Raw genomic sequence first — 25,588 nt, 5'->3', positions numbered from 1 at the left:
GTACGGAGCAACCCTGCTGCACACCGGGGCCGGCACGGATGGAGAGCGCCTGTCCCGCTGCTGCCCTGCCTGAATAAACACCCTTGTGCCCGGCTGCTCTCTGCTCGCGGCCGGGGGCTCGGGGCGGCACCGGGGGCCACGGAAACAGAACCGGGCCGGCCGAAAGGAGGGCGACAGCGGCGGGGGCGCGGCTGCGGGGCCGGCCCTGTCCCGGTCAGGTGTTCCCGGTGGGACGTTCCCGATCCCGGTGGGATGGCCCCAGTCGGTGTGACCGTCCTCGGTAGGATGGTCCAGATGCTGGTGGAACGGTCCCGGTCCCGGGCGGATGTTACCAGTCCCGGTGGGATGGTCCCGGTCCCGGGGGGTGTGGCCGGTCCCGGTGGGATGGTCCCGGTGGGATGGTCCCGGTCCCGGGGGGTGTGGCCGGTCCCGGTGGGATGGTCCCGGTCCCGGTCCCGGGGGGTGTGGCCGGTCCCGGTGGGATGGTCCCGGTCCCGGTCCCGGGGGGTGTGGCCGGTCCCGGTGGGATGGTCCCGGTCCCAGGGGGTGTGGCCGGTCCCGGTGGGATGGTCCCGATCCCGGGGGGTGTGGCCGGTCCCGGTGGGATGGTCCCGGTCCCGGTCCCGGGGGGTGTGGCCGGTCCCGGTGGGATGGTCCCGATCCCGGGGGGTGTGGCCGGTCCCGGTGGGATGGTCCCGGTCCCGGAGGGTGTGGCTGGTCCCGGTGGGATGGTCCCGGTCCCGGTCCCGGGGGTGTGGCCGGTCCCGCCCCGCCGATGCCGTCACGTGCCCGTCACGGTGCGCGCGCAGCGGCCGCCCCGCCAATGGGCGCGCGCGGCGGGGGCGCGCGGGGCGGGGCGGGGCGTGGCGTGCGGCGGAAGCGGCGGCTCGTGCGGGAGCGGCCGGGCCGGGCCGGGCGGTGAGTGCGGGGCGGGGGGCGCGGACCGGACCGGACCCGGACCGGACCCGGACCCGGACCCGGACCCGGACCCGGGACCCTGACTGCGGGGAGCGGGGGCGGCTCCGCCCCGCCCCGCCCCATTTCAGCGGGGAAGGCCGAGCGGCGGCCGGGGCCGGCCCGCGGCGGGCGGCAGCAGCGGGCGGAGCGCTGCCTGCCGGGCCCCGGGCGTGCGGAGGGGCCCCCCTGCTCTCCATTGCCCGACCGGCAGCGGGGCTCGCCGGGCCGGAGCGGCCTCCTCCGCGCCTCCGGGCCGGCCGAGCCTGCCGGGAGTTCCGCGGAGGGCCCGAGCAGCCTCGTGGGAGCCGTCGGGACCTGGGGAAGACCGGCGGGGACACCCGCGGGGCTCCGGGCCCGTCTGGTGCTGGGGAGGCCGTGTGGGAAAGTTTATTCCACACGGGAAGTGTCTGTGCCACTGTTTGGTTTCAGTGGTGGTTAAAATCACTTCAAAAAGGACACTAAAATTACATCAGAAAAGATGGAGGTTGTTACGGAAGGGTCTGGAGCACCAGGAGCAGCTGGGAAAGGGGCTCAGCGTGGAGAAGAGGAGGGAGCTCAGGGGGGACCTTGTGGCTGTGCACAGCTCCCTGGCAGGAGGGGCGGGTCGGGACCTTGTGCCGTGTTGTGTTTGTTCAAGGTGAGAGGAAAAACGCCTCAAGTTATGCCAAGGTGGGTTCAGGTTAGCAATCAATAGCAATTGTTTCCCTACCAAAGCGGTCAGACCTTGGAATAAATTGCTCAGAGTGGAGGCACCATTTCTGAAAGTGTTCAAGAGCCATTTGGGCGTGTGTTTTAGGGGTTATTGTGGTGGTGGGTGACCTTGAAGGTCTCTTTCAATCTCAATAATCCTGTGAAAATGGCACAGGGAGAAATTTGCTGCATATAAAGAAATTACTCTGGTGTTCCAAGAATGAGCGGCTTACAGAAGGGGTGGGGGTGAAGGTGGCAGCAGCTTCCCCCGAGGTGGGATGCACCTGGCTCTGCTCTTTCTCCCCTGAGCCTCACACTGTGCTGGGTGTGTGGTGCCACAGCAGATGGTCCATGGGCAGCACAGGGAGCTTTGGGGATGCTCACGCTGGTGCCCACAGCTGCCGTGGGCTGCAGCTCTCCCACGGCCCTGACTGTAACTCATATATGCACATGCATGCAAGTATTTGGTTCCTTGAGCATTTATATTGGGCTTCTTTAGTTTATGTGCTTCTTTGTCTCTTATTTTCCTCATATTTTGGTGCTGTGTGCTGTTCCCAGTAATGTCCATCAATGTCACGCTGCGTGGAGATGTTTTTGTTCTTTAGTGCCACGTGTTTGTTACACAAACATTAATCCTTGGGTAAGCTCCTCGTCAGTCTACACCATCCCTACTTCCCCTGTAGCTACATTAATTAGCCATTGTGTTTTTCCATATTTTCCTGCAGAAAGTTGCAGCAGAGCTGTGAGACCGTGGGAAAGCACGGAGGTGACCTGGGATAGGAGTTTGTCCCTCCCAACTTGTGTTCCTTCTTATTCCAGCCATACTCCTCCCTGTGCTGGAAGCCAAGGGGTTGGGTTCTCTGTTTCTTCAAGGCTTATTTGAGGAATTTTGAGGATCTCATTAAAAAGGGCCTTGAGCTGAGTTGTTGAAAGCTTTGTGGGAGCTGGGGTGAGGTCAGGTTTCTGTGTTGAAGGTCATGTGTTTGGAGCTGGTAGCAGGGATGAGGTTCAATCACCGACCGAGTCATTGCAAAGATCAGGTGTTGCTACTGAGGTATTCTGTATACCTTCCAAAGATGGTGTGAGATTTCTCCCTTAATCCCCAACTTTTCTGTTGACATTATTTCAGTTCCAGCATGTCCATTCTGTCCAGCTGCTCCACTCTCAGTTCCTCACACTGATGCTGGCTTTCCACGAGGCTCTCTTGCCCATCAGTCCAAGCTTCCGCACTGGGATTTTCTGATGATCCTGACTGCTGCCTTTACTGGAGGGTTTTTGTTCTTTTTGAGTATTCCCTTTTTTTCTCTTGGGTTTTTTTTTTTAATTTTCTTTCCCCTTTTTTTCTTCCCCAGCAGCTCTTTGTGGTTAGTCCTGCATCCCTTAGCCCATCAGCTTTCTTCTCCTAGCTTTTCCTAGGAGCTTTCTTCTCCTAGATATTTCTGAAAATGGGAGCTGTTGAGCATTGTTCAGAGGTGGCACTTGCTGGATGTTGCTCTCCAGGAGTGCTGAGGGAAGTCTGTAAGGACAGAAGGGGATGGGACTGAGCTGTCTGCAGCTGCCTGCTCTGCACCCCCTGGAGCACGAGCAGCTCAACCCCAGGAAATGCCAGGGTTAGAATTCATAGACGTGTGTGCAGAGGGAGGCTTGTTTGGCAGAGCCTTGTGAGCATCCTGAAAACATTTCATGGAGTATTTAATAATTTGGTGTGGAGGGCATGGCAGGTTTCACTGTTGGAAAGCACCAAGGGCTGTGTTAGGTCACTGCTAGTGACACACATACGTGTACACACGTGCTGGTAAGGAGTTTTTTCCTTTGTTTTGGGTTATAACATCAAGTGAAGAGCACAGCTCATACAGGACTTGGTCAAATTCCCCTGTTTTTGCTGCTGTGACTGTATTTTTGTGAAAACTGCAGGTTGGTGTCCCTGACTACGGTTGCTGACTGCTGCATTCTCAGGCACAAAGGAGGAAGGGGCTTTTTGTGTCTCTTAGTTCTATAGAGCCCTGCTAGAATAATTAGCTGCCTGAAATTAATATATTTCTTTCAAATGCAAGCTTCCAGAATCAAGGAAAGTGAGCAGTGTGCTTCTTACCATCAAGGATTACCAGGAATTAATCTTTCAGTGCAAAGGCCACTAATCTCGGGCATGCAAACAGGGTTTATTGAGCTGCGTGCCAGTGCTTAGAGCAGTGATGGATGAAATCCCTGGCAAATTCAGATGCTCTGGCTGTTAATTGCCTCCCCACCTGCTCATCCGCCTCCGTCCCCTGCATGCAGGAATCTGCCTATGGGTGTCAGTCACAGGAGATGGATGGTGACACGTGGAGCTGCTGGGTGCCAGCCTCGGGCCAGCTTGGGCTCTCATGCCTGGGCTGTCCTGCCTGCCCCAGCGCAGTTCTGCTGTCACTGGGTCCCAGCTTTCCCGTTGTGCTGGGAGCTGAGTGAGGGAGCTCAGCCTGGCACTCGGATTTTCAAACACAAAGCCAAGCTGGGAGCAGTGGGAGAACTGTCTGAACTCCTACCTTACGATGAGCATCTTGCCATGTTCCTCTTGCAGTTTGCAGGTAACACGGGGGGGTTCTGGGATTCCCTGCATGGCTCCTGCTGCCCTGCAGGATTATCTGGAGTTAACAGAAGTCAGTGTCAAAATTGTCCTGCTCTCGTCAGTGTGCCTGGCCAGCTCCTGGCTCAGCCTGATGTTTGGGAAGTCTACCAGTGATAATTGAGCCAGGAGTATTGTAGAGGAGCGTACACGAGCCCAGCAGTAGTTTTTGAACCTGGGAGTTAGTTTCTAAAAGGAAATGGATGGGATCAAAATGTAACTTCAAAGCTTTGGAATCCCTCTCCTCTGCCTTCCCTGCTGATCTCTTTTCTCTTGTGTTCTAATCAATTGCTGCAGATTACTTTGGTATCTTCTCAAGTTCATTTCTTGAGGGCTTAAAATGAGAACTGTGTAATCAATGCCACAGTGTATTCTGGAATCCAGTTTATTCCCAAAAAACTCAGGCACCCTGCTCAGACTGAGCACTGCTTATTCCCTAAATTTGCCAATGTTGGCAAAAGGTAAATCCGTATTTATAGTAAAGCCTGTGTCAGCCCATTTCTGGAGTTCCCCTGATGCTCAGTAAGAGAAGCCTAATATGTGCTCAGAGGAGCCCAGGGGACCCCAAAATGTCACCTGAGGGGTTCAGAGGGACCTGGGGCACCCCAAAGTGTGACCCAGTGTAGCAGAGAGAGTTCTAGGACACCCCAAAATACGACCATACAAGCACCAGCCTGTACAGGCTTTTTGGGTGTATCATTGAAAGGCTTTTGGGTGTGTGACAGTGTCAGAGTACCTGGTAATAGCTGTCATTTGAGTTTTGGGGCAGAGGTTTATATTTCTGCTGTTTATTAACTGGTTGGATGGCAGGAAAGCTGTTCCAGTGCCTGGGCAGAGTGAGGCTGCAGTTGGAGCTTGTGGCTCCAGAGCAGTGCCAGGCTTGTGGCAGAGCTCATGGCACCACTTAACTGAATGTTCCTGAACCCAGCAGGGAGCATTTTGCCCAAATCCTGAGCTGGCAGCTCTGTGGCTGCTGTGTTTGTAAGTGGTCCTGGGAGTGTTGCACAGGAGCTGCACAGTCCTGTGTTTTGGTTGTGTTTTCCAGTGTTTCCAGCTCTTGGTAATGGGAGTGATCTTAAAACAGGCTTTTGAGTTTGCCTCAGGGGCTTTTTGGGGTTTATTTTTCCCCTGGTCATTAAGGCAAATGGCCCAGCTCTGTTAGCAGGATTGAGAAACCAAGTCCTGTCCCGGGTCTGGCACGGGACCCAGTGAGGATGGATACTTTCCTTGATTTATGCCTGGAACATTGAGATCTTTCCTCTCTCCCCAGCCCCTTTCTGAAGCTGTGCTGTGGAAGCTGCAGCCATATTTAGCCCCAGTGCAGACCTGGATTGATCCCAGCCCAGTGGGACAGTGGGCTGTGCATTGTCAGTGCTGCTTAGGCCAGTGGGAAGCTGTGGACTCTTCCCATCAGGCACAGCTCAGCACCTGTTTCCAGAGGGAAAAACCACCCACAAGGACCTGCTGTGCTGTGGGAGAGGCCTTGCTCAGAGTCTCCTTCTGCTCATCTTTCAGCATCCCCCCTTCTTTCCCTGATCCGTTTTTGTGCTGAAGAATCTTCTAGCCCAAGTTTTTATTTTTAAATGTTTAGTCACTGCATTATGGCAGTGCCTCATGTCTCACTCTTAAAAATGGACTCTTCTGAAAAGCCCTGGAGATAGGAACAGGGAGATGAAGGGCACACTGACACCTGTGCCACATATGGCTCTGGAAGTGCTGACACCAGTTCTGACACTTGCTGGAAACCCAGATTTTCTCCTCCCCTCTTACTTCTGTGTTGCATTTCCCAGCAAATGAAGAAGTCTTATTTTGGCCTTTCCAGGCTGGTTTACTACAGGAATACCGAGCAAACCCCTGTGGTTTGCTCCTGTGCTGGTGCCTTCCCTCCTGAGCAGAGCAGCTTGGAATGGCCAAGGACACCTTGTTCTGGTTGGCACAAAGGACAGAGGGATGCTCCTGTTTGTGCCTCCTGGCTGTACTGGCTGAGCCTGTCAGCTTTTATCCTGCTCAGAGCCCAGGAGAGAGGATTTTCTGCAGCTTCAGCTTTCTTCTGAGCCCGTTCTCTGTACCCAGTGGGGTGTGGCTGGAGCTTCGGCTGCTGGCTGAGATGACAGGAGAGAGGCAGGTGGGTCTGAAAGTTGGCTGCTGTCCACAGCATTTATCCTGTATAGGGTGGCAAATCTAACATAATGAGGAGTTTCTTACTCCAGAGTGTGTTGGGAATCTTCTCTCTGGCTTGTTTTAATTTTTGGAGCAAGCTGCTGCTAGAGAGCAGCAAGCAAGGTCCCTTTCTTACAGCTTCCATCACCCACTTCCCATACTGCCCTTTACTTTACTGGGACATTTGCTTTTTCTCCATCCTGATGAAGTGAGAGCAAAGCTTTCCCAAGGAATTTTCTGCTCAGTGTTTGTTGTTAGGTTCTGGTGGATGGTAGCTGGTCCTGTTTTGGGGAGCCCTGAGGACAAGGCTCCTGCTCCAGGTCTCACAGGTTCTTCCACCCAGAGCCTTCCAGCTGATGGCTGCTTTGTTTCTGTCTGTCAGCTGGCCCTGGGGACATGTGGGACACTTGAGATTCCTGCTCAAACTGGGGCTGGAAATCGTTGGAGTGAGTGGCTGCCTGAGTTCCCCAGTGGTCTGGAGAGCAGTGGCTGGAGCAGTGTCCACTGGCATTCAGGTGCTGGTCAGTGCCAGGTGCCTCCACAGTGTTGTCTTCAGCTAGAGCAGGGTGTCTGTCCATGCTGGTGACACCAGTGTGCAGCTGTCCCACTGCTTCTCTCCATCCTTCTCTATTCCCAAATGCAGGAAAACTTGTTCAATTTTGCCTTTTCTATTGCATGGATAATACCAAAGTTGGCTTACAACTGCTCCTTTTCCTTCCTTCTGCTGTCTTCCCTGTGCATGGCCTCTCTATTTTTAACCTGCCGCGTTCAGATTTGTTTTCCTGAGCCCTCACGACCTCCATGATATTTTGACTTTGGAATATTTACCACAGCATTGTAGGCATCCTGCGTGGCCGGGCGTGACTATTGTTGTTGCCAGCTGAATAGTCCTTGTTTTCTTGGCTGCTTCTTGCGTTCTCAGCTTTCAGTGGCTCGGAGAGGAGCCCGCCAGGCTCCCTGTACCCACTTGGCTATTTACGGCCAGACCCAGCAGCCATGTTTATTCAGTTCTTGGAAGTGGAATCCTCTGGAACAGAAATCACAACGCTGCAGAGGGGCTGGAGGAAGGTTTGGTACGAATGCCTCAGCCCATCAGTACCCTGGGGTGGGATAATTGTCATTGTTGCTGCTCTCAATTCTGCTGATTCCACAGAGCACCTTAGAAATGGGGATATTTTTATCACTTTATATAGGTCCAGAAATTATTTTTTTTTTTCCCTGTATTGGTTGTTCAGGGTGAATTTGCTGAGACAAAGGTAAATCAAACTTGATATTTTAATGCTCCTTTGGTGTTGCATCCCTGCAAGTGCTGATTGTGACAGAAGGTGGAATGAGGAACTCAGTGGTCAGTTCAGGGCACTGGACCCATCTCTTCAGCCTGGAGAAAAGGAGGCTCGTGGGGACCTTGCTCTCCACAGCTCCCTGACAGGAGGGTGCAGCTCAGGGGGTCTGGAGCTCCCCTTTTTGGGATGTGCATCTCAGAGGTCTTTCCATGTCAGTGACCAAGAGCAGCTGTGTGGCAGACTCCTTGAACAAAAATTCCAACAGCATCTTCTCGTTTTGAAGATGTTCTCAGTTTTTTTGGTAGTAAATCACTCCAAGTGAATTCTCAACGTGTGAAACTTAAATAACTCTTCACAGTGCATTCCTGGGCTGAAGAAATAGGGAAAAATCCTGTCCTTTGAGTTTCCAGGCCAGGGAAGATGCACCCCTGGCTTACATGGTCAGGCAGTTTGATTTGTGTGGGTGGTGGAATTGCTGCTGGTGAGTAGTATTTTATTGTGTAACATTTAGATCAGGCAGGGCTGGGGGCCAGAAGTCAGGATTCCTTCAAGGCCTGGAGTGCTCCTTGTACCCAGAACGGGGCATTTCTCTCACTACAGTGATCCAGAAGCATTACAAACCAGTTAGTCAAGTCCCTAAGTGTGCTTTTGTCTCTCAGGTTTAAACCAGCTGTCCTTTGACCCGGCCAGCAGCGAGTCCCTGGGGCTGGGCAGCGCCGCTGGCCCGCGCGCGTCCGACAGTCCGGCCGAGGATGGCAGTGGCCCGGGAAAGAGGAAGAGGAGCAGCATTCCCCCAGGTCAGCTGATAGCAGCTCCCCTGCTGGCAGGACTCGGGGTTCCCTGAAGAGTGGCCTGGATCCTGGGGTGTGGCTGTGCCTGGAGCCAGGCTTGGGCTGTGGGGTCTCCCCAAGGAGTACATAGTGATACAGTGGGAATGGCTTCCCACTGCCAGGGGGCAGGGATGGATGGGATATTGGGAGGAGTTCTTCCCTGGAGGGGTGGGAAGGCCCTGGCACAGGCAGCCGTGGCTGCCCCTGGAACCCTGGCAGTGTCCCAGGCCAGGCTGGGTGGGGCTTGCAGCACCCCGGGATAGTGGAAGGTGTCCCTGCCCATGGCAGGGGTTGGAGTGGGATGGTTTTTCATGTCCCTTCCAACCCAAACCCTTCTGTGATTCTCTATACTTGTCCAAATAGATGTATTTTCCTAATTGAACAGAATCTCAAGCTTAAAATCATGACCTTAATTAAAAGTAGGATAAGGCACCTCAGGCTGAATGACTGGAGACATTCACGCTTAAGATAATGTCATAAAAACAAAGTGCTAAAAGAACTGTGTGATATTGTAATGTCAGATCAAGGAGTCTTGCAAGGAAAACTTCCTAGATGCCAGCTTCAGGATTTCTCATAGAGCATTGGGAAAAAAAGAATAATGTCTTTCCAGATTATATTGTGGCTGAAAACTGCCATCCCACCAGTGTGACTGGGAAAATGTGGCACCTGCTTGTGCTATGGAGGTGGGATGTCACAGCATGGACAGAGCAGTCTGTGGGAATGAGTTGGGAACTTCTCTGGGGAGGTTCCAGATGCAGAGGGGGAGGATGAGGCTGCACCTGAGGCAGAAGGAAAGTGATGTGCAAAGCCCTCAGCTGCAGAAAGAGAGGGTGAAATGCAGCTGTTTCCCTGGAGAGTTAAAAATCCTTGAAAGAGAGTGAGGGACTTTACAGCACAGTTTAATGATGGTTTTGATGAGCTGACAAAGTACTTCCAATGGAAGTGGGAGGATCCTGCTGGGACAGCTCACTTCAGTTCAGTGCAGTCTGACATTTTATACCTGCTGGATATGTCCTTTGTTCCTAAATCTCTTGTGAGGAATCAGTGTCTCCTTACCTTTAATCAGTGCTCCTTCAAGGCCCCTTAGAGCTGTTAATTGCAGTGGATGAACCATAACTGAGGTGCTGTAAGGTGTTTTCCAGGTCCCAGCTGCTCCAGAGGCACAGCACTGATCGGGTTTTTTTTTCTGGCTCTTCCCTGAGCCTGGGTTTAGCTCTGGTTTTGGGTGCTGACACTGCAGAGCCTCGCTGGGCAGAGCTGAGATCTGCTCTAAGCCCTTAATCACTTTTATGTTCCTCTCAGCAGATGGTGGCAGAAATCTGAGCCTGGACTCCATTCTGATGGGATTGCCAATGTCCGACCCGACTGCCTGGGCCACCGCCATGAACAACCTGGGCATGGCTCCCATGGGCATGACAGGACAGCCCCTCCTGCCTGGTGAGCTGAGCCTGTCACAGCTCTTTGGGAACAGCCTGTTGCACTGTGGCTGGGTAGACACCCACCACGTACACACTGAGCTGTCTTTGAAATGCATTTATTAAATAAATAAAGTGATTTATTTAGAGACCTGAATTGAGAGGAGATGAGAATACATGTATTTTAATGCAAATAGTAGTTATTGTGGGGTACCCCTAGGTATCCTGCAGTGGAGCAGGAGGAGGAGGGTGCCACACAGAGGTCAGGAAACCAGTGATATCCAGGAACATGTTACTCTAAACTGAACTGCAATGGCTGGTAAGGAAGAAAGGGAGGAAGGTGAAGGGGAAAGCAACAGGGTAGCAAATGGATAGGGCAGAAATTAATGGAGAATTCTGCTACAGAATTGACCACTTTGTAGTGTGAAATACATGTGCATGGCTGAGTCATCTTGTACTGGATGAAAGAGTTCCTGCAGGAACAGAGCTGAGCTGTGCCTGATTTCCCAGCAGTGCAGGATGCTGGACATCAAAGTCCTGAATGGAACTGACTGTTCCAGTGCTTTGCTGCATTAAGAAGGATGCTTTCCCTGCCCTAAGGCCTGCCTGCTCACCTGGGGAGGGAATGTCTGTGGTGGCAGACAGCACAACCTTCTCTCTCCAGTTTGAACAGCCCCAGCTCTCTCAGCAGTAATAGAGTTCTCTCCTGTCCCCAAGGCCTTGTTTCACATTTGGCTTTGCTGTGGAGATGCTGTTTCCATGTCATTTTCCTGCTGACATTCTTCCATGAAGGAAAAATCAATACAAGCCTGTCCCATGGATAAGGGTACAATTCCCATGTACTCCTACATCCATGTTGCACAGTTGGAACAGGAAGGTTTCTTGTCCCTTCAAAAACACTGGTTGGTGGCAGAAGATTGGCCTCAGATCTGTGTTTTTGCTGTGACTGTGTTTCAAAATACTGAGGAAATGGCAGGTTCTTAGCTGCTGGAATTGCTGCACTTGTCTGCTTGCTGAGATGATGCCCTAAATCCCAGAACCATTTAGATTGGAAAAGACCTCCTGGATCGTTGAGTCCAACCTGTGACAGATCCCTACCTTGTCAACAGCCCAGAGCACTGAGTGCCACATCAGTGGATACCTCCAGGGATGGAGACTCCACTCCTTCCAATGCCTGGCAACCTTTTCCACGTACAAATTCTTCCTGATGCCCTTAAGCCTGTGTCACAACTGTCTGTGCTGCTGAACTACTTATCAAATTGGGTCAGGTTTTCCACTGTTTCCATATGTCACAGGTGTCTTTTTGTTCCCTCTCTGGGGAGGGTTGGACACTAGATGGGAGCCAGTGTCTGCAGAGGAGAGAAGGAAGTAATTTATTTTAACAGAGAAAACTTGACTGTGGCAATGAGCAGTGAAATAGTTTAAAAATATTATTTTAAGGGCACAGATCTAAAGTTCAGTGTTGGCATGTTCCTGATTTTCACTGGCATGCGTGGGAGTGTTCCCCGTTTGCTGTCATAGCTCACAGTCACTGTATGCCTCTACCCCCCCCCACGCTTGACTCCCTTGTTCTCTGCCCCATTTAGATTTTGATCCTGCTCTTGGAATGATGACTGGAATCCCTCCGATCAACCCCATGATGCCAGGCCTGGGCATTGTCCCACCTCCCATCCCTCCGGATATGCCGGCTGTGAAGGAGATCATTCACTGCAAGAGCTGCACTCTCTTCCCACCTAACCCACGTAACTGTCTGCTTGTGCTGTGTCTCTGTAGGGTATCCCTGGGTTTATGTTTGTATAAACCCAGGTGTGTGTGAGAAAAGGGCCATTCCTGGGACTCACTGCTGGCAAGAGGGTGACAGAACAACAGGAAAAGCCTGTTCTTGTTACTGTTTGCCATTTCCAGAAATAGCCTTTTCAGCTGCTACATTGATAAGGTCTGGGAAGAAGCCATTCCAGTCACTGGGTGTTTGAAGTCCTCATGGTTTGATTCTTGTGTGCATTGTGAGGTGTAGCTCAAGCACACAAGTCTGGAGTGTGTGCAGTTGCAGCAGAAAGAATCCCCTGAGTATGTTTTTTATGTGTTATTTACATTAGGGCAGTTTTTTAAGCTGTGATTTTATAGCACCTTCCAACAAAGTTTTGAGCTCCTGGTGCTGCTTGTGTTCTTTGACAGCAGCTTAGTGAACCTCCTGCACTCATGAGAGTGTTTGGAGGGCTCCAGACTCCCAAGTTGTTCTTTTTGCAAATATGCTGGTGAACGAGCTTATTTTTATCCAGCACCTCAGTAGTGCTGTGGATCCACTCCATAAATCTGAGTGTGGCATAGCCAGGTATGCGTTGGGAGGAAGCCAGGAAGGTGTGGTCATCTCTCAGGAGAGAGGAGCAGGTGGAAGGAATGTGTGCTGGTAACCCAAAACCTGACCTGCTCTGCTTTCTCTCTTCAGATCTTCCCCCTCCGGCCACGAGAGAGAGGCCCCCAGGGTGCAAGACAGTGTTTGTTGGAGGCCTGCCGGAAAACGGGACGGAGCAGATCATCATGGAGGTGTTTGAGCAGTGTGGGGAGGTCATAGCTATCCGCAAGAGCAAGAAGAACTTCTGCCACATCCGCTTTGCTGAGGAGTTCATGGTGGACAAGGCACTTTACCTGTCTGGTGGGTGTGCTTGGCTCAGAGGGGAGCTTAAAATTCTGGGACAGAATTGTGGTGGTTGTTATAGGCAGAGCAATAGGATTTGGGCAGATTTCTCTGGTGCTGTGGCAGTTTGCCTTCTGCTGCTGTTGTATTTCTGTTTAAATATATGAAAACAGCTCTTGAGAGGAAAGGCAGCAATCCATTATCACCTGAAAATGTTTACAAAACACTGGGCTGAGGTGCAGAGTCTGTTTCTATCTTACATGGATGAATGTCTGGCTAATTCTGTAGCTAGTGCCTAGAAATGGACAGTTGCTCCTAATTTTCTGACTGGTGGGCTGGACTTAATTGGCTGGTTGGCTTGTCCTAGTGGGGTTTTACTTGGCTGGTTGGCTTGTCCCAGTGGGGTTTTACTGGGCTGGTTGGCTTGCCTTAGTGGGGTTTTACTTGGCTGGTTGGCTTGTCCTAGTGGGGTTTTAGTGGGCTGGTTGGCTTGTCCAAGTGGGGTTTTACTTGGCTGGTTGGCTTGCCCTAGTGGGGTTTTACTGGGCTGGTTGGCTTGCCCTAGTGGGGTTTTATTTGGCTTAGTGGGTTTTTTTTCCCTGTTTTTTTGCCCTCTGGGCTCCTTTAGCCACGGGAGCCTCAGGTAGGTCCCCTGTCTTGCTGACCACCCTCCCTCCTGCCAGGCTACCGCATCCGGCTGGGCTCCAGCACGGACAAGAAGGACACGGGGCGGCTGCACGTGGACTTTGCGCAGGCGCGGGACGACCTGTACGAGTGGGAGTGCAAGCAGCGCATGCTGGCGCGGGAGGAGCGGCACCGGCGCCGCCTGGCCGAGGAGCGCTTCCGCCCGCCCTCCCCGCCGCCCGTTGTCCACTACTCCGACCACGAGTGCAGCGTGGTGGCCGAGAAGCTCAAAGGTGAGGGGGGCTGGTCAGGCAGAGCTCCGTCTTCTCCGGGGGTCAGCGCGCAGCAGCTCTGCTGCCATCTTCCTTCTTTTGTCAAAAATCCCCCGTGCTTGAATCATATTTATGGGATCTCAGGATGGAGAGGACCTGAAGGCTCACCTGGCCTGACATTTCTTGATGGAAGCATGGTCTAGACCAGATGGCCCAACACTCTGCCCAGCCTAGTCTTGAAAGCCTCTTGGTACTGGGGTGTCCAGCACTTCACAATGCTGCTGTTGTGAAAATTTGTCCCCAGGAGTACCCATTCCCCCTCATCCTTTTCACGTGACTCTTAAGAGTAAAAGAGGGCTATCTTCATAGCCCTCCCCAGGACACAGTGACGAGGTCTCCCTTAAATCTTATCTTCCCAAGGTTGAACAAACCTGTTGAGTGCAGGAAAGTTGTGCAAATCAAAACCGTTCAGTACAAGTTTCTTCCAGGTAATTTTGGTTAAGGTTGGAAGGACTAATGTAAGACCTCCTTGGAAGTGAGATTCATTTGTGATCTGATGATTTGGAGCTGGAGGTCATTTCCCTTCACAAAAGGGTCCATCTCAGAAGATGTGACGTTTTCCAGTAAGTTTTGGTGCTTGTTCCTCCTTTTGCTGCACTTCAGCAGGTGATTTGCTCATCAGCTTGGTGCTGGACTTGCCTTCCTTTGTACAGCCACATGTTCAGATCCTTCCCTGCTTCCAGGAGTTGTGATGAGTCACCTGAAGGATGCTGACCTTTGCAGGAGCAGTTCAGCTCTGAGGAAAAGACCTGAAAACTGCCCAGGCCACCCCAGAGCTGTGATGTAATGTTGTCCTTTCTTGCTACAGATGACACCAAGTTCTCTGAAGCCATCCAGACCTTGCTGACCTGGATAGAACGCGGGGAAGTGAACAGGAGAACTGCCAACAACTTCTACTCCATGATCCAGTCGGCCAACAGCCACATACGCAGGCTCGTCAACGAGAAGGCGGCTCATGAGAAGGAGATGGAAGAAGCTAAAGAGAAGTTCAAACTGGCTCTCTCAGGGATCCTGGTGCAGTGTGAGTAGTGTCTCCAAGCTGGATGTTGGTTGTCTGATGTAGGGAAGACTCTTAATTTCCAGAGTCTGGAGAGGCCCCACTAAAAGGGCTCTGGGAAAAGAAGTGGCAATTGCTTCAGTGCAGCTCTGGCTGATTTGGAATCACGTGTCACTAACCTGGCAAAATCCCTTGTGGTACCTTTTACTGAAGTAAGAGTCCACATCGGGGGGGAGGAGAGAATGAATTCTGAATTTGTTTCCTCTAAATTATCGTCTGTTATTAGTTCTGTCATCTTTTCAACCCCCTGTGCACAGACAAGGTAAGTTCCTGGGAATCTGGTGCCTCAGCGAAGTGTGCAAGATTTGTTCGCAAAAGGTAGGAGCAGCAGAGTGCTTCCAGCACCCTGTTGCACGCCCTGGGTCTTTCAAATCCCAGTAATTTATAAAACCAGGAAATCAAGGAAGAGGCCTGGACTGTATTAATTCCAGGATGTGATTTGTAATAGTTCCTCAGAGCATTCATTGCCTCTTACACATCCTTGCTTTGGTAAATCTGAATATTTTTACTTCATTACAAGTACCTCTTCCACAATTGTACTAATTCTCTTTGAGCACCTTGCCTAGTTTTTGAACATTGTTAACTTTTGGTTTTGTATCCAGTAATTTTAGCTGTTACTTGATTTTTAAAAAAATTATTATTTTCCTTTAAATTCTGTTAGCAGTAAAAACTATGGGCACACGGTCCAGAGGGACATACAGTGAGCACTGCAGAGTAAGTAGTAATAGAGACTAGTGTGTAACTCCACTCTCTAAAACCAAGACTGATATCTCAGCCACTCTTAGTTTACTCTAAGGAGCAGGGAGATGTGTTTATTTTGTGAGCATTATGGGTACTGCATCACAAGCGTAGAAAAAATCAAGTGGATGTGTTTTGTGCTGTGGGTGAGCTCTCAGCCAAGGAGAAACACTTTGTGTATTCCAAATCCTCTAAATTTTCTAGAGAAGCAGGAGGAATAAATCCCAGGACCAAGAATAGCTGATGGCTTGTGCCTTTGCTTTGGTCCTGGTCATGTTCCTGTAGCTCACACAGGCTGTGGCACTGTCCAAAGGCCAACTCATGGCTGTAGCTCATCACCTCATTTCAGCAGTGAGTCCTGCCCCTCTGAACTTACACTGACAGCCAGCCTCACACAGCGTATTTGGATATTTTTCAGCACCTGTGCTGCCTTTTTTTCCACGTGTCCTGCCTTTTTCCCAGCTGAGAGCTGAGCCCTCAGTTGGTCGTCGCTCTGTGAGCGTTTGGCACTGGCCTGGTGAAGCCCTCAAGGCTCTTTCCAGACACTGAGCCCCCTCCCTGAGTGTAGCATCAGCACAGTGCAGTGTTATGAAAAAGGGGAGCCAAACCACCTGCCTGATTGCACTTTTTTACTCCTTTACTCCTCTTGTTCGCCCTCTCTGGATGCTATTCGGGCCCGATTTGCTGCTGATTTGCCACTCCAGTCGAGCAGATTGTGGCCGTGTACCATTCTGCCTCCAAACAAAAGGCTTGGGACCATTTCACGAAAGCTCAGCGTAAGAACATCAGCGTGTGGTGCAAACAAGCAGAGGTTGGTAATCTTTTCTTGTGTTAGATCCTCCAGCACGGTCTCTTGCTTGTCAGGATGTTGATGTTCAGTTTGCGCGATGCTCGCATGGGTAACAACACCTTCCTTCACAGTGTGAGGTGGAATCACTCAGGAGGCTCTTGTGGTACAGGTAATACATTTTCTCTTGGTATTTGTGTCACCAGTAGCAACACATCAAGACCTGTCTGCTGATGGAAGTTGTGCACAATAATAGTCACAATACTGATAATAAATGTTGGTTTTTCTGCTGGTTTTAATATTAAAGGAAGAAGGATTTCTAGAGAGATAAAACATCAACAACTCTTAAGTTTTGTCAGAATCTTTTATCACATTGTATGTGATATTTCCACCTTGAGGTGGAAATAATTGCAGATGAACAGCCTGGAAAGCTTGAGGGAGGATGTTCTCATGTTTGTGTATTTATCCCATGAAGTGACATGATGAAATGTGTGGTTTAAAGATGGTGTTCAGACAGGAACTGATGGAAAAAGTCTTGTCACTCCCACTGCTCTTCCTTTGGGAGGAAGAATAGTTCTTAGTCCAGTAAGATTTGATAAAATCAGATAAGAGAGTCAGGCAGAATGTCAGAAATAAGGAGGCTAAGGTAAAGAAAGGGTGTCCATTGGAAGGTGATGGGTGGGGAGATGTTTGTCCTGGAGGCTGTGATGAGATCCGTGCTGCCAGCTGCCACTTTGTGGGTGCATGGTCTTGCACTTGGCCTTGTGGAGTCTCCTGAGGTTTTATCCCACTCCACCCTGTCCTGCTCCCTTTGGCTGTCATTCCTTACCCCTAATGTAAATCTTCCTGTGGTTCTGGATTTGTCTGGGATATCAAGTTCCTTACTACAAACTTGGAAAGCAAGTCTATCCCAGCAAAGCCAGGAGGTGTCTTTCACCTTTGAGATTATTTGACATCCAGAGTAAATCTCAGTAAAGCTGAGAGGCTGCTGATCCATGATCACCACAGGCCAGGCATGTGCAGGCCTGGGATCCCCATGGGCTGGAGGTATCCTGTGACCCCTATGGACTGCAGTGTCCAGGCCTGTGATCCTTGTGGATTGGGGTGTCCAGGCCAGCGTCCTGCAGAGCTGCAGCCTGGGAGGACTCTGGATCATGCCCAGCCAGGGTCCTGCTGGTACCAAGCAGGTGGCTGATCCTTCACCGTGCAGGAACACTACATCCCCACATTGTCCTGGGAAGTTCACAGCTGTGATCTCCCCATGAGACTGTACCTGTGGGACTTGCCAGATCCCACTGAGTCAAATCTCTGTAACAGCTGAAAGAGGAGCCAAGGTTTCTTTTCCACCTGAGGAGCCAAGTGCTGATTCAGATTCACTCTGAGCCCAGTGCTCCCATTCTTCCCTGCCTTCTTATCACTGGCTGTGCCTGGGGTGGGAGCTCTCTCTCCAGTTGGAGCTGTCTTTTGTTCCAAGGTAAGTTCTCCCAGTAGGAAGAGGTTGTGAGACTACTGGTGAGGCCTCTTTCAGGAGCACTTCAGCTGCCAGGCTCAGTCTGCTGCTCTCCCCCAGCTTAGGGACTGCTCTTAAGGGAAGGTGGAAGCCACAAGATGCAGCTTCTTGGTACAGATTTTGGCAGATACTACATATTTATAAAAATGTTGCTAGTATGTGATACATTTTTAGGTGTAATTTAAAATGTCTCTTACCTCATTGTAGATAACAGATGCTGGATAAAGGGTCTCTCAGCCTTTTGGGGTCACCTTGACAAGGTCCTTGTGCATGCAGGGGTGCAGCTGTAGCTTGGTTTGCTCTGTCGCAGCTCAGGTTTGGACTTTTGGCTCCAGAGAATTAGGGCTGACTCCAGTTCCTCGTGGTTTGCACAGCAAGGCTGAGCTGCCTCATCACAAGAGCAGGAGGGAGATGGAAGAGTCCATAATCCCAGTAGCTCTGACTTGTGCTGGATATTACCCTTGATCTAATAATCTGTGCCATTTTTTAAGTCATGTCCTGGAGTTGTTTTTTGCAGTCCTAGATTTCAGGAACTTTTCATTCAGCCAACCTTTTCCTCGAAGTCTGTATTGAAACCCTCTCTGCTTCTGAACCCCAGGAGATCCGTAACATCCACAATGATGAGCTGATGGGCATTCGGAGAGAGGAGGAGATGGAAATGTCTGATGAAGAAATAGAAGATCCATCAGAGATGAAAGAAACGGAAGAGTCAGGTAAAATCCCTTTTACAGCTCATAAGGTGCTTCTCTTCAGTGGTTTCTTTCTGGCAGGTTTCTTTCCTGTCACTCCATCCTTTGTCCAAAGTCCCTCTCCACTTCTCTTGAGCCCCTTTAGGCCTTCAAAGGGGCTCTGAGATCTCCCTGGATCGTTCTCCAGGCTGGACAGCCCCAGCTCTCCCAGCCTGGCTTCAGAGCAGAGGGGCTCCAGCCCTGTGATATCCCAAACAGCTGGGGCCATTCCTTTGTGTGCTCAGGATTTGTAGCCCGAGCTGCTGCTCCCAGAGCAGCCAGGGGTTCCTTGTGTGCACTGTTTGATTGCTGTCTGTGCCCAGCGCTGGTGTCGCAGGTGGAGGCGCTGAAGGAGGAGAACGACAGCCTGCGCTGGCAGCTGGACGCCTATCGCAACGAGGTGGAGCTGCTCAAGCAGGAGCAGGGCAAGGCCTCCCGGGATGAGGACACCACCAAGGAGCAGCAGATGAAGCTCCTCCAGCAGGCTCTGCAGGGCATGCAGAAGGTGGGCCTGGAATTTTCCATAGCTGGGGCCGTGCTGCAGGGGAAGGAGGCTGGGATGGGTGGCAGAAACACTTGGAAAAACACTCTGGATTTTAACAGGATCCAATCTGGCAGGGGGAAGCAACTTTGTGTCCAGTGTTGCTAAAAAAACCTCAAAGAAAATATTGATACCAGGGATTGTGTATGAGCTGATAAGTCCCATGGAAGCAATCCATAGTTGGAGGATTCCTTGTGTGCTCTTTACTGTGACTTCCAAACCAGCTGAGTTAGGAAGTGGGAAATCCCGTCCATTGGGGATGGAATTATTTCCCCATGTTCATACAACTGTGCTTTTTTCTATGCTAATAGGCAAAGGCGTTTCTAAGGTGAATCCTTTTTTTATACTTTATCTTGCAGTGGTTCTGGACATGATGTGTCTGGGCTTCATGGAAAAGCCCTTCTAAATTTTATGTTCTTTGAACAATAGTTGGTGGAAGGCAGGTTAAGAGTTTTATCTTTTCTCTTCCAGCATCTTTTGAAAGTCCAAGAGGAGTACAAAAAGAGAGAAGCTGAGTTGGAAAAAGTGAAAGAAGACAAACTTAAAATAGAAACGTTACTAGAAAACCTGAAGGAGCAGGTATGTACCATGCAGGTCTTCCTTGTGCAGTCCTCACCTTTGTGGTGAAGGACATCTGTCCTGTGCTCCCTGTGAGAATGCCCAGCCCTGGTTTTGAGCAGTTGTCCTTGGAAAGTGAGGAAAAATTGCTTGTCCAATTGCAGGATGTCTGTCAGGAGTGGACCTGCAGTTGCTTCATGTACCTATGAGACAATCTCAGCAGCTATATAATTAAAATAGGACTGTCACTGAACAGTGTACAGTGGTGTCACAGCTGGAACAGGGTTTTCTGCAGCGTGAGCTCTTAAAAGACAAGAAAAAAGGTCTCAGTTATCAGACACTGATATTTACAACTGTGGTTTAGGGGCATGTTTTGATCTGCCCTCCATAAACCACTTTGGAACTGGACATTTTTCTGAGTGTTTTAATGTTTTTATTCTTGCTGGGTTTATTCCATGCAGAATTCCAAACAGAAATCCATAGTGCTGCTTCTCAGGTTTGATCCCCCCGATTTGATTGTGGATCTGACTACACTTGCTGGGTTCTTTCCTCTGTAGCACAGACACAATTACAAAAGAAGCATGAGGCAGCACTTCCCCCTTGGCCCACAGAGCCAGATACTGGGTTTATCTAATTTTCCATTTTTAGTCCCACTTTTTTGTGCCAGGAGCTAGGGAAGATAATGCCTTTCTACTAACTAAAAATGGTTTTGTGTTTCCAGTAATCATCAGAGCAGGATCTTCAAAACAAAAATAACAGATTATCATCAGTAATCTTTCCTTTTTTTGCCCGTATATAGCAGAGCATGGCAGATGAAGAGGACAAGGAGGGAGATGCAGCTGACTGCCAAGGCAATGTAAGTCCAAGAGCTGCTGCACTGGGATAGTGGGAGGTGTTCCTGCCTATGGCAGGGGGTGGAATGGGGTGGGCTTTAAGGTCCCTTCCAGCCCAACCCATCCCATGATTCTGTGATTTTCAGGAGCAGGCAGGCTGTGGGTTTGCAGTGTAGCTGCTGGGCTGCAGTCCCTGGATCAGCTTCCACAGGGCAGAGCTGCTCTTTCTCATCTAGAAGCAAATGTGGAAGCTCAGGCCATTTGGGCACAGCCTCAGCCCTGTGAGCTGAGAGCTGCGCTGGTGTAAGAATTTGAGCAAACCCAGGGGACCATTCAGTTCTATCTTGGTCACTGGCCTCCCTCCAGCCCATCTCACTGGTCACTGGAAGCTGTTCCCACTTATAGCTGTCCACAGCTCTCAGGCCACTGGAATTCCGCATAAAACTAGGCAATAAAAACAAGTTCTGCTTTTAGTGCCGCCACCATCTTTGCATTGTTATGTTTATGTCAGGGATAATAAATTATGGCCAGTTCTGTTTTAATTCAGTACCACAAACTCAAGTCAGGGACAGTCTGATCCTAAGCCCTGTGCAGCCCCATGGCACTTGATTAATCCCATTTGTGTCAGTGTGGGCATTTGAAAAATAAAGCTCTGCAGCTTAATCAGTCATGGCAAGGCCACAGTCTGGTTTGTATTTTGTTGTTTAAAGCAGGGCACTTGTGGAGCAGATGTCATGTCAGGGAGCAGGGCTGGTGCAGGCTGTGTGGTGGCATCTGCTGAACTTTGTGACCTTTTCATCTCACTTGGTGGATGACACCCTGCCATGGACACAGCTGTGCTTTGCTGGGAGCATTTTTGAAAATAAACTTCAGATACAGCAGTGATGGATGCAGTGACTCAGAAAACCAGGAGAACACCCCTGCACGCTTTATGGAGCCTGCCCAAGCCAGTCCCTGGTGTGCCAGGTTGTCTGGAACGTTTCCTGTGGGTTTGTTTTGCAGGAGAGCAGCATGTCCAGAGTTTGTGCCTGCAGCCAGGAGAAAGAATGTCCAGTGGAGAAGACCTTGAGCAACAGCCCTGTGAAATCTGAACGAGAAGTTCTCTTAGTTGGTGAGTTCTGCTGGCTCAGTGGTGATTCCAGAGACCTGGGCTGGGGGGCCCTGCTTCAAGGTGACCTTGCACTCCTCCTGCCCACCTCTGGCTCCTTTGGTTATCCCAAGGGAGGTGGGAGTCCTGGAACTGAGGAAAACCTTGAGCTTTGCTGGGGTCAGGGTGCGACCTTGTGACCCCTGGCCGCCCGCAGGGGCACAGGGCTGATGTTCCCAGCTGGCTTTTGTCTCGTGACAATGACCTTTGTGGTGTTCCTTTCCACAGGGATAATTTCAACGTTTCTCCACGTGCATCCGTTTGGAGCCAGCATTGAGTACATCTGCTCCTACCTGCAGCGCCTGGACAGCAAGGTGGGTGTGGGACAGGCTGGGCTGGACAGTGAGGCCTGGGCTCCACTCCCTGCAGAAATCTGCTGGAAGAGAGCGAGGGATGGGGTGAATTTCAGGATGACAGGATGGTTTGTGCTGGGAGGGACCTCAAAGCCCATCCAGTTCCATGTCCTGGCAGGGATGCTTACCACTATCCCAGGCTGCCCAAAGCAGCCCAGCTTTGGGGTTCACCACTAACCACATACCCAAGCAGTCCCCTGTCCCACTGGCTTTGTGCTCCTTTTTGGAGTAAGTGGGAGCAGCAGTGACGAGGCTTCTGGAAGGAATTGCATCTCATCTCCTCTATCCCAGTTGCCAGCTGTCTTCCTTAAAGAGCCCCAGGGACAGGAGGCCCCACAGGCATGGGAATCCTGTCTTGGGATTGGAACTTATCCAGCTGCTTGAGTATATAAATGAATGTTTAGTTTACCCTTTCCTAAGAAAACGTGGCTTCCTGGCCTTGCTCACTCCAGCCTTATAAAGACAGAGTTAATAATTTTATCTCCTCATTCTAGCTTGGAATTTGGCTGTGGGGCCACCAGCTGCCTTTATTTTGGTTTGGAACTTCTATAAAACTGCCATCCATAGCACTCGGCTGCCTTCTGGAGCTTCCTCTTTGGTATCCACAGTGCAGAGAAGGGCTTCTGGAAGCTTCTGCTTGGGAGAACCCCTGTGCAGAGCCCACCCTTTAACCTGTGCTATGGCATCATGTTCACTCACACTTAGGACTATTCCCATTGTCCTTTGTGTTCCTTCTGAGCTCTTCTGTCTCCTCCTTGACTCTTGCAGGAGCTTGGATTAGTTTGGGATGTTATTTTTAACCCTGAGCAGGTCTTTGGGCCTGAGGTGAGGCAGGAGGAGTACTTGGAAGTACAACCTGATTTCTTGAAGCTGCCAACAGGAAAGGAAGGGGAATATCTTTCCCCTGTTCCCTGTCCATGATTCTCATCAAGAAGATCAGCAGAGAGCACAAAAATTAAGATCCAAGGTGGTTTGGAGTCGTGGAAGAGTCCTCCAGAAGTTGCCTGTAGCCCTGAGTGTGGGACCTTGGGCTCACCTCAGGTTCTTTCTGTGCAGTGGTGCAACCCCAGTCTTAGCTCTTGGCACAGCTCCTGGTGTCCCAGCATTATCCCCAGGAGTTCAGGGAAAGCCTGGATGAACTTCAGCCGTGTGACTATTTGAGTTTGAATTATCACCAGCCGTCAGGGCTTCCATCTTCCCTTTCAGTCCTGTTTTCTTTGTGTTCCCCAGATCTGCACGGCAGAGGTGGAAGTTCTCATGACACGGCTGCAGAACACGTTCCGGCAGGAGCTGAGCGGGGTTGGGGCCAGCCTGGAGAAGAGGTGGAAGTTTTGTGGCTTTGATGGATTGAAAATGACTTGAGCTTTGACTTAACGCTGGAAACAGTGGGATATGGATGCTGAGAAAACCCGGGATGCTCCTTCCTCTGTTCCTGATGATTCCCTCACACCACGGCCTCGGGGTACAAAGTGTAAAAGTGAAACCAAGTCCAGAGCAGCACAGGAAGAACCTCCAAGTTCTGCAGCTGCTTTGATCAGTTATTTGTTAATGGGCAAGTGCTGTTCAATATATTTGGGGAAAAAAGCTCCTGCCTGACCCTTTGAAGCACAGCGTGTTGACTCTGTGTTCTGCCAATGTTGTATGTGCTTGTGTGCCCAAATTCCTCCTCCTCAACCTTCCTTCTGCTAGGAACAGCCACTGACTGTCCTGAAGCAACAACAAAGGGGCATCTTCTTGTTTCTAGACCATCAAAAGGGAAAAAAAAGGCATTTTTAAGATATTTCTATTAGTAAAAACCAAGGTTTGTTTAAACAGATTTAGACGGCTCAGGGGCCTCTGAGCCAATGAATTGTTTCTTTTTTTGCTGTTCTCTTTGTTAGCAGTTAAGCTGAGGTGGGGGCAGAGGGGGATTCTGGCAGTGCCACTTGTGCTCTGGGTCAGTCTGTACAGAATCTTTTACATGGGAAGGGGATGTGGGTGGAGCAGAGCGACATCAGCCTGGCTTTTGGTGATTTTTACCACCCCGTTCCTTCACCTGCTTTGCTTTGGAGACCAAGCTCAAGCAGCACGGACTCCTCTGCTCCTGATCCTTCCCAGCCCTGTTCTTCATGCTCCCAGTGCATGCCATGCTCCTGCCCAGCTGTGCAGAGGTGCAGGGTAGCACAGCTCAGCCCATCCCAGCCTGGGGCCCTCTGGATTCTCCTGCCTGCAGCAGCCTCACCTTCCCAGCCTGGTGTCACCTGCAGAGGTCTCAGTCACCCCGTGCAGTATTCCTGTTCTGCTGGACATCCCAACGTGCTCCCAGCATGGCAGCTGGCATGTCCCAGCCCCTCCTGTTTGTTCCCATGCCCCAGGTGTTGGTGCCCTTCACTTGGGCTATTGATCCCACCTCATCTTTGGGGGAGAAGCCCCAGTTCATGTGTTCCTGTTGTCAGGCATTTCCCGAATGTGTGACACATCCCCAGCCCTGGTGTCATCCTGCCAGGTGCTTCTCCACCCTGTGCCATGGCCAAGGTGGTGCCCAGGTGAGTACAGGGACATGTCTGGTGTGTTCTGTGTACCTGGCACAGAGACCTGATGGTGTGTGAACCAGTTCCTCATCCAAAACCCCAAAATTCCACTGGTGACACCAGGCTTGGAGCCAGCTATTGACCTGCTGGCTCTGTTTCTCCTCTAACCATTCTCTGCAGTGGGGAGGACAGAGGAGAGCACTCCCTGTGCTCCTGCTCCCTTTCCCACTCACCCCAAGGCTCTGAGGTCTCTCCAGATCCCTTGGACTTCTTCCTGCACCTTCATCCTCCAGCCCCAATAAATCATCCTCCTCATTGTTGTTCCCACTGGCAGAGCCTGGCACCAGTTCTCCCTGGGCACTGGGGGAGCCAGGGTGGTCACAGAGAGACACCCCTTCTGTGCCAGCTGGGAACGTGGCACCCGTGCCACCTGTCCCTTGGGGTCAGCCAAGTGGAGAGAGAGCAGGGTGGTGTGTACTCAGAGCTCTCCTTGGGAAAATCAAGGAAGAAACTTCAGGAATCAGGACAGTTGCAGAGCCCTGGGAGCAGCCCCGAGTCAGGGAAGGTGTGGGGTCAGTGGGGCCGGGGCTGGGCTCCCCAGTGGGGCAGCTCCCGCAGCACAAGGACTTGCTGGGTCCCAGCCTCTGTTGGCTGCAGGGTGGGAGCTGGGATGGGGCCAGGGCACCGTGTGCAGCCAGAGCCACCTCCTGGGGGTCTGAGGGAGCTGGGGCTGTTGGAGAGAGCAGGCAGGTTGTTCCATGGGGCAGCAGAAGGGAGAGGAGCCAGCACCTGTGGGGCAATGGCTGGTGCTGTGGAAGTGAGTCAGGGCTAGAGCACCTCGGGGTCCTGCTTCCCCTCTCCCAGGGCCTTTCCAGAGGGGCTGAGGTTTCTCCCAGGAGAAATCCATCCTGCAGATGGGCTGCTGAGGTGACATCCAGGGATGGGTGGCAGAGATCTTCCCTTGGGACCAGGCTGTTCCCATATGGGCTATTCTCCCTCCTCCCAACACTGACCGCTTGCCACACTGGGAGCAGATTAAAAACCCTTTTAAAAAATGTTCTGCATAGTTGTGTCCCTGCAGATGAATGCTGTATTTTTAAAGAATAAACATTTTTTATGGGCAAATCTTGACCCTGCTGCTTTCTTTGTCATTCCAACCCAAACCATTCCATGATCATGGGCCAGGAGCCTGGCTGTGGCCCCCAAAGGGCTCATGGGTGTGTTAATTGGCAAGAAGTGCCAATTCTGGGTGTTGGTAGAGATTTAGGAGGCTCTCCAAGGTCTGTAACCCTCTGGGA

General features: G+C 51.2%; 1 protein-coding gene across 2 annotated transcripts; it reads left to right on the top strand.

Annotated features, from left to right (window-relative positions):
- The first annotated feature begins 806 nt into the window (after positions 1–806).
- On the top strand, positions 807–25,415 carry ENOX2 (ecto-NOX disulfide-thiol exchanger 2). 2 transcript variants are annotated; one of them, XM_064427315.1, is made up of 15 exons: positions 807–918; positions 8,352–8,489; positions 9,828–9,959; positions 11,524–11,679; positions 12,384–12,590; positions 13,256–13,489; positions 14,337–14,549; positions 16,028–16,134; positions 18,219–18,333; positions 18,672–18,853; positions 19,361–19,468; positions 20,247–20,303; positions 21,283–21,391; positions 21,656–21,741; positions 23,011–25,415. In XM_064427315.1, exons 3-15 carry the CDS (start codon positions 9,863–9,865, stop codon positions 23,140–23,142), a joined length of 1,803 nt encoding a protein of 600 aa, XP_064283385.1. In that variant the 5' UTR covers positions 807–918; positions 8,352–8,489; positions 9,828–9,862; the 3' UTR covers positions 23,143–25,415. The 2 variants fall into 2 exon arrangements, with proteins under 2 accessions (XP_064283385.1, XP_064283384.1); XM_064427314.1 differs by lacking the exons at positions 807–918; positions 8,352–8,489 and having other exon boundaries at positions 9,812–9,959.
- Positions 25,416–25,588: the final 173 nt, after the last annotated feature.

Source organism: Passer domesticus, chromosome 7, assembly GCF_036417665.1.
Source record: "Passer domesticus isolate bPasDom1 chromosome 7, bPasDom1.hap1, whole genome shotgun sequence".
NCBI classification, from domain to species: domain Eukaryota; kingdom Metazoa; phylum Chordata; class Aves; order Passeriformes; family Passeridae; genus Passer; species Passer domesticus.
The sequence above is the reverse complement of the archived record's forward strand: the minus strand, read 5'-3'. Positions and strand labels throughout refer to the sequence as shown.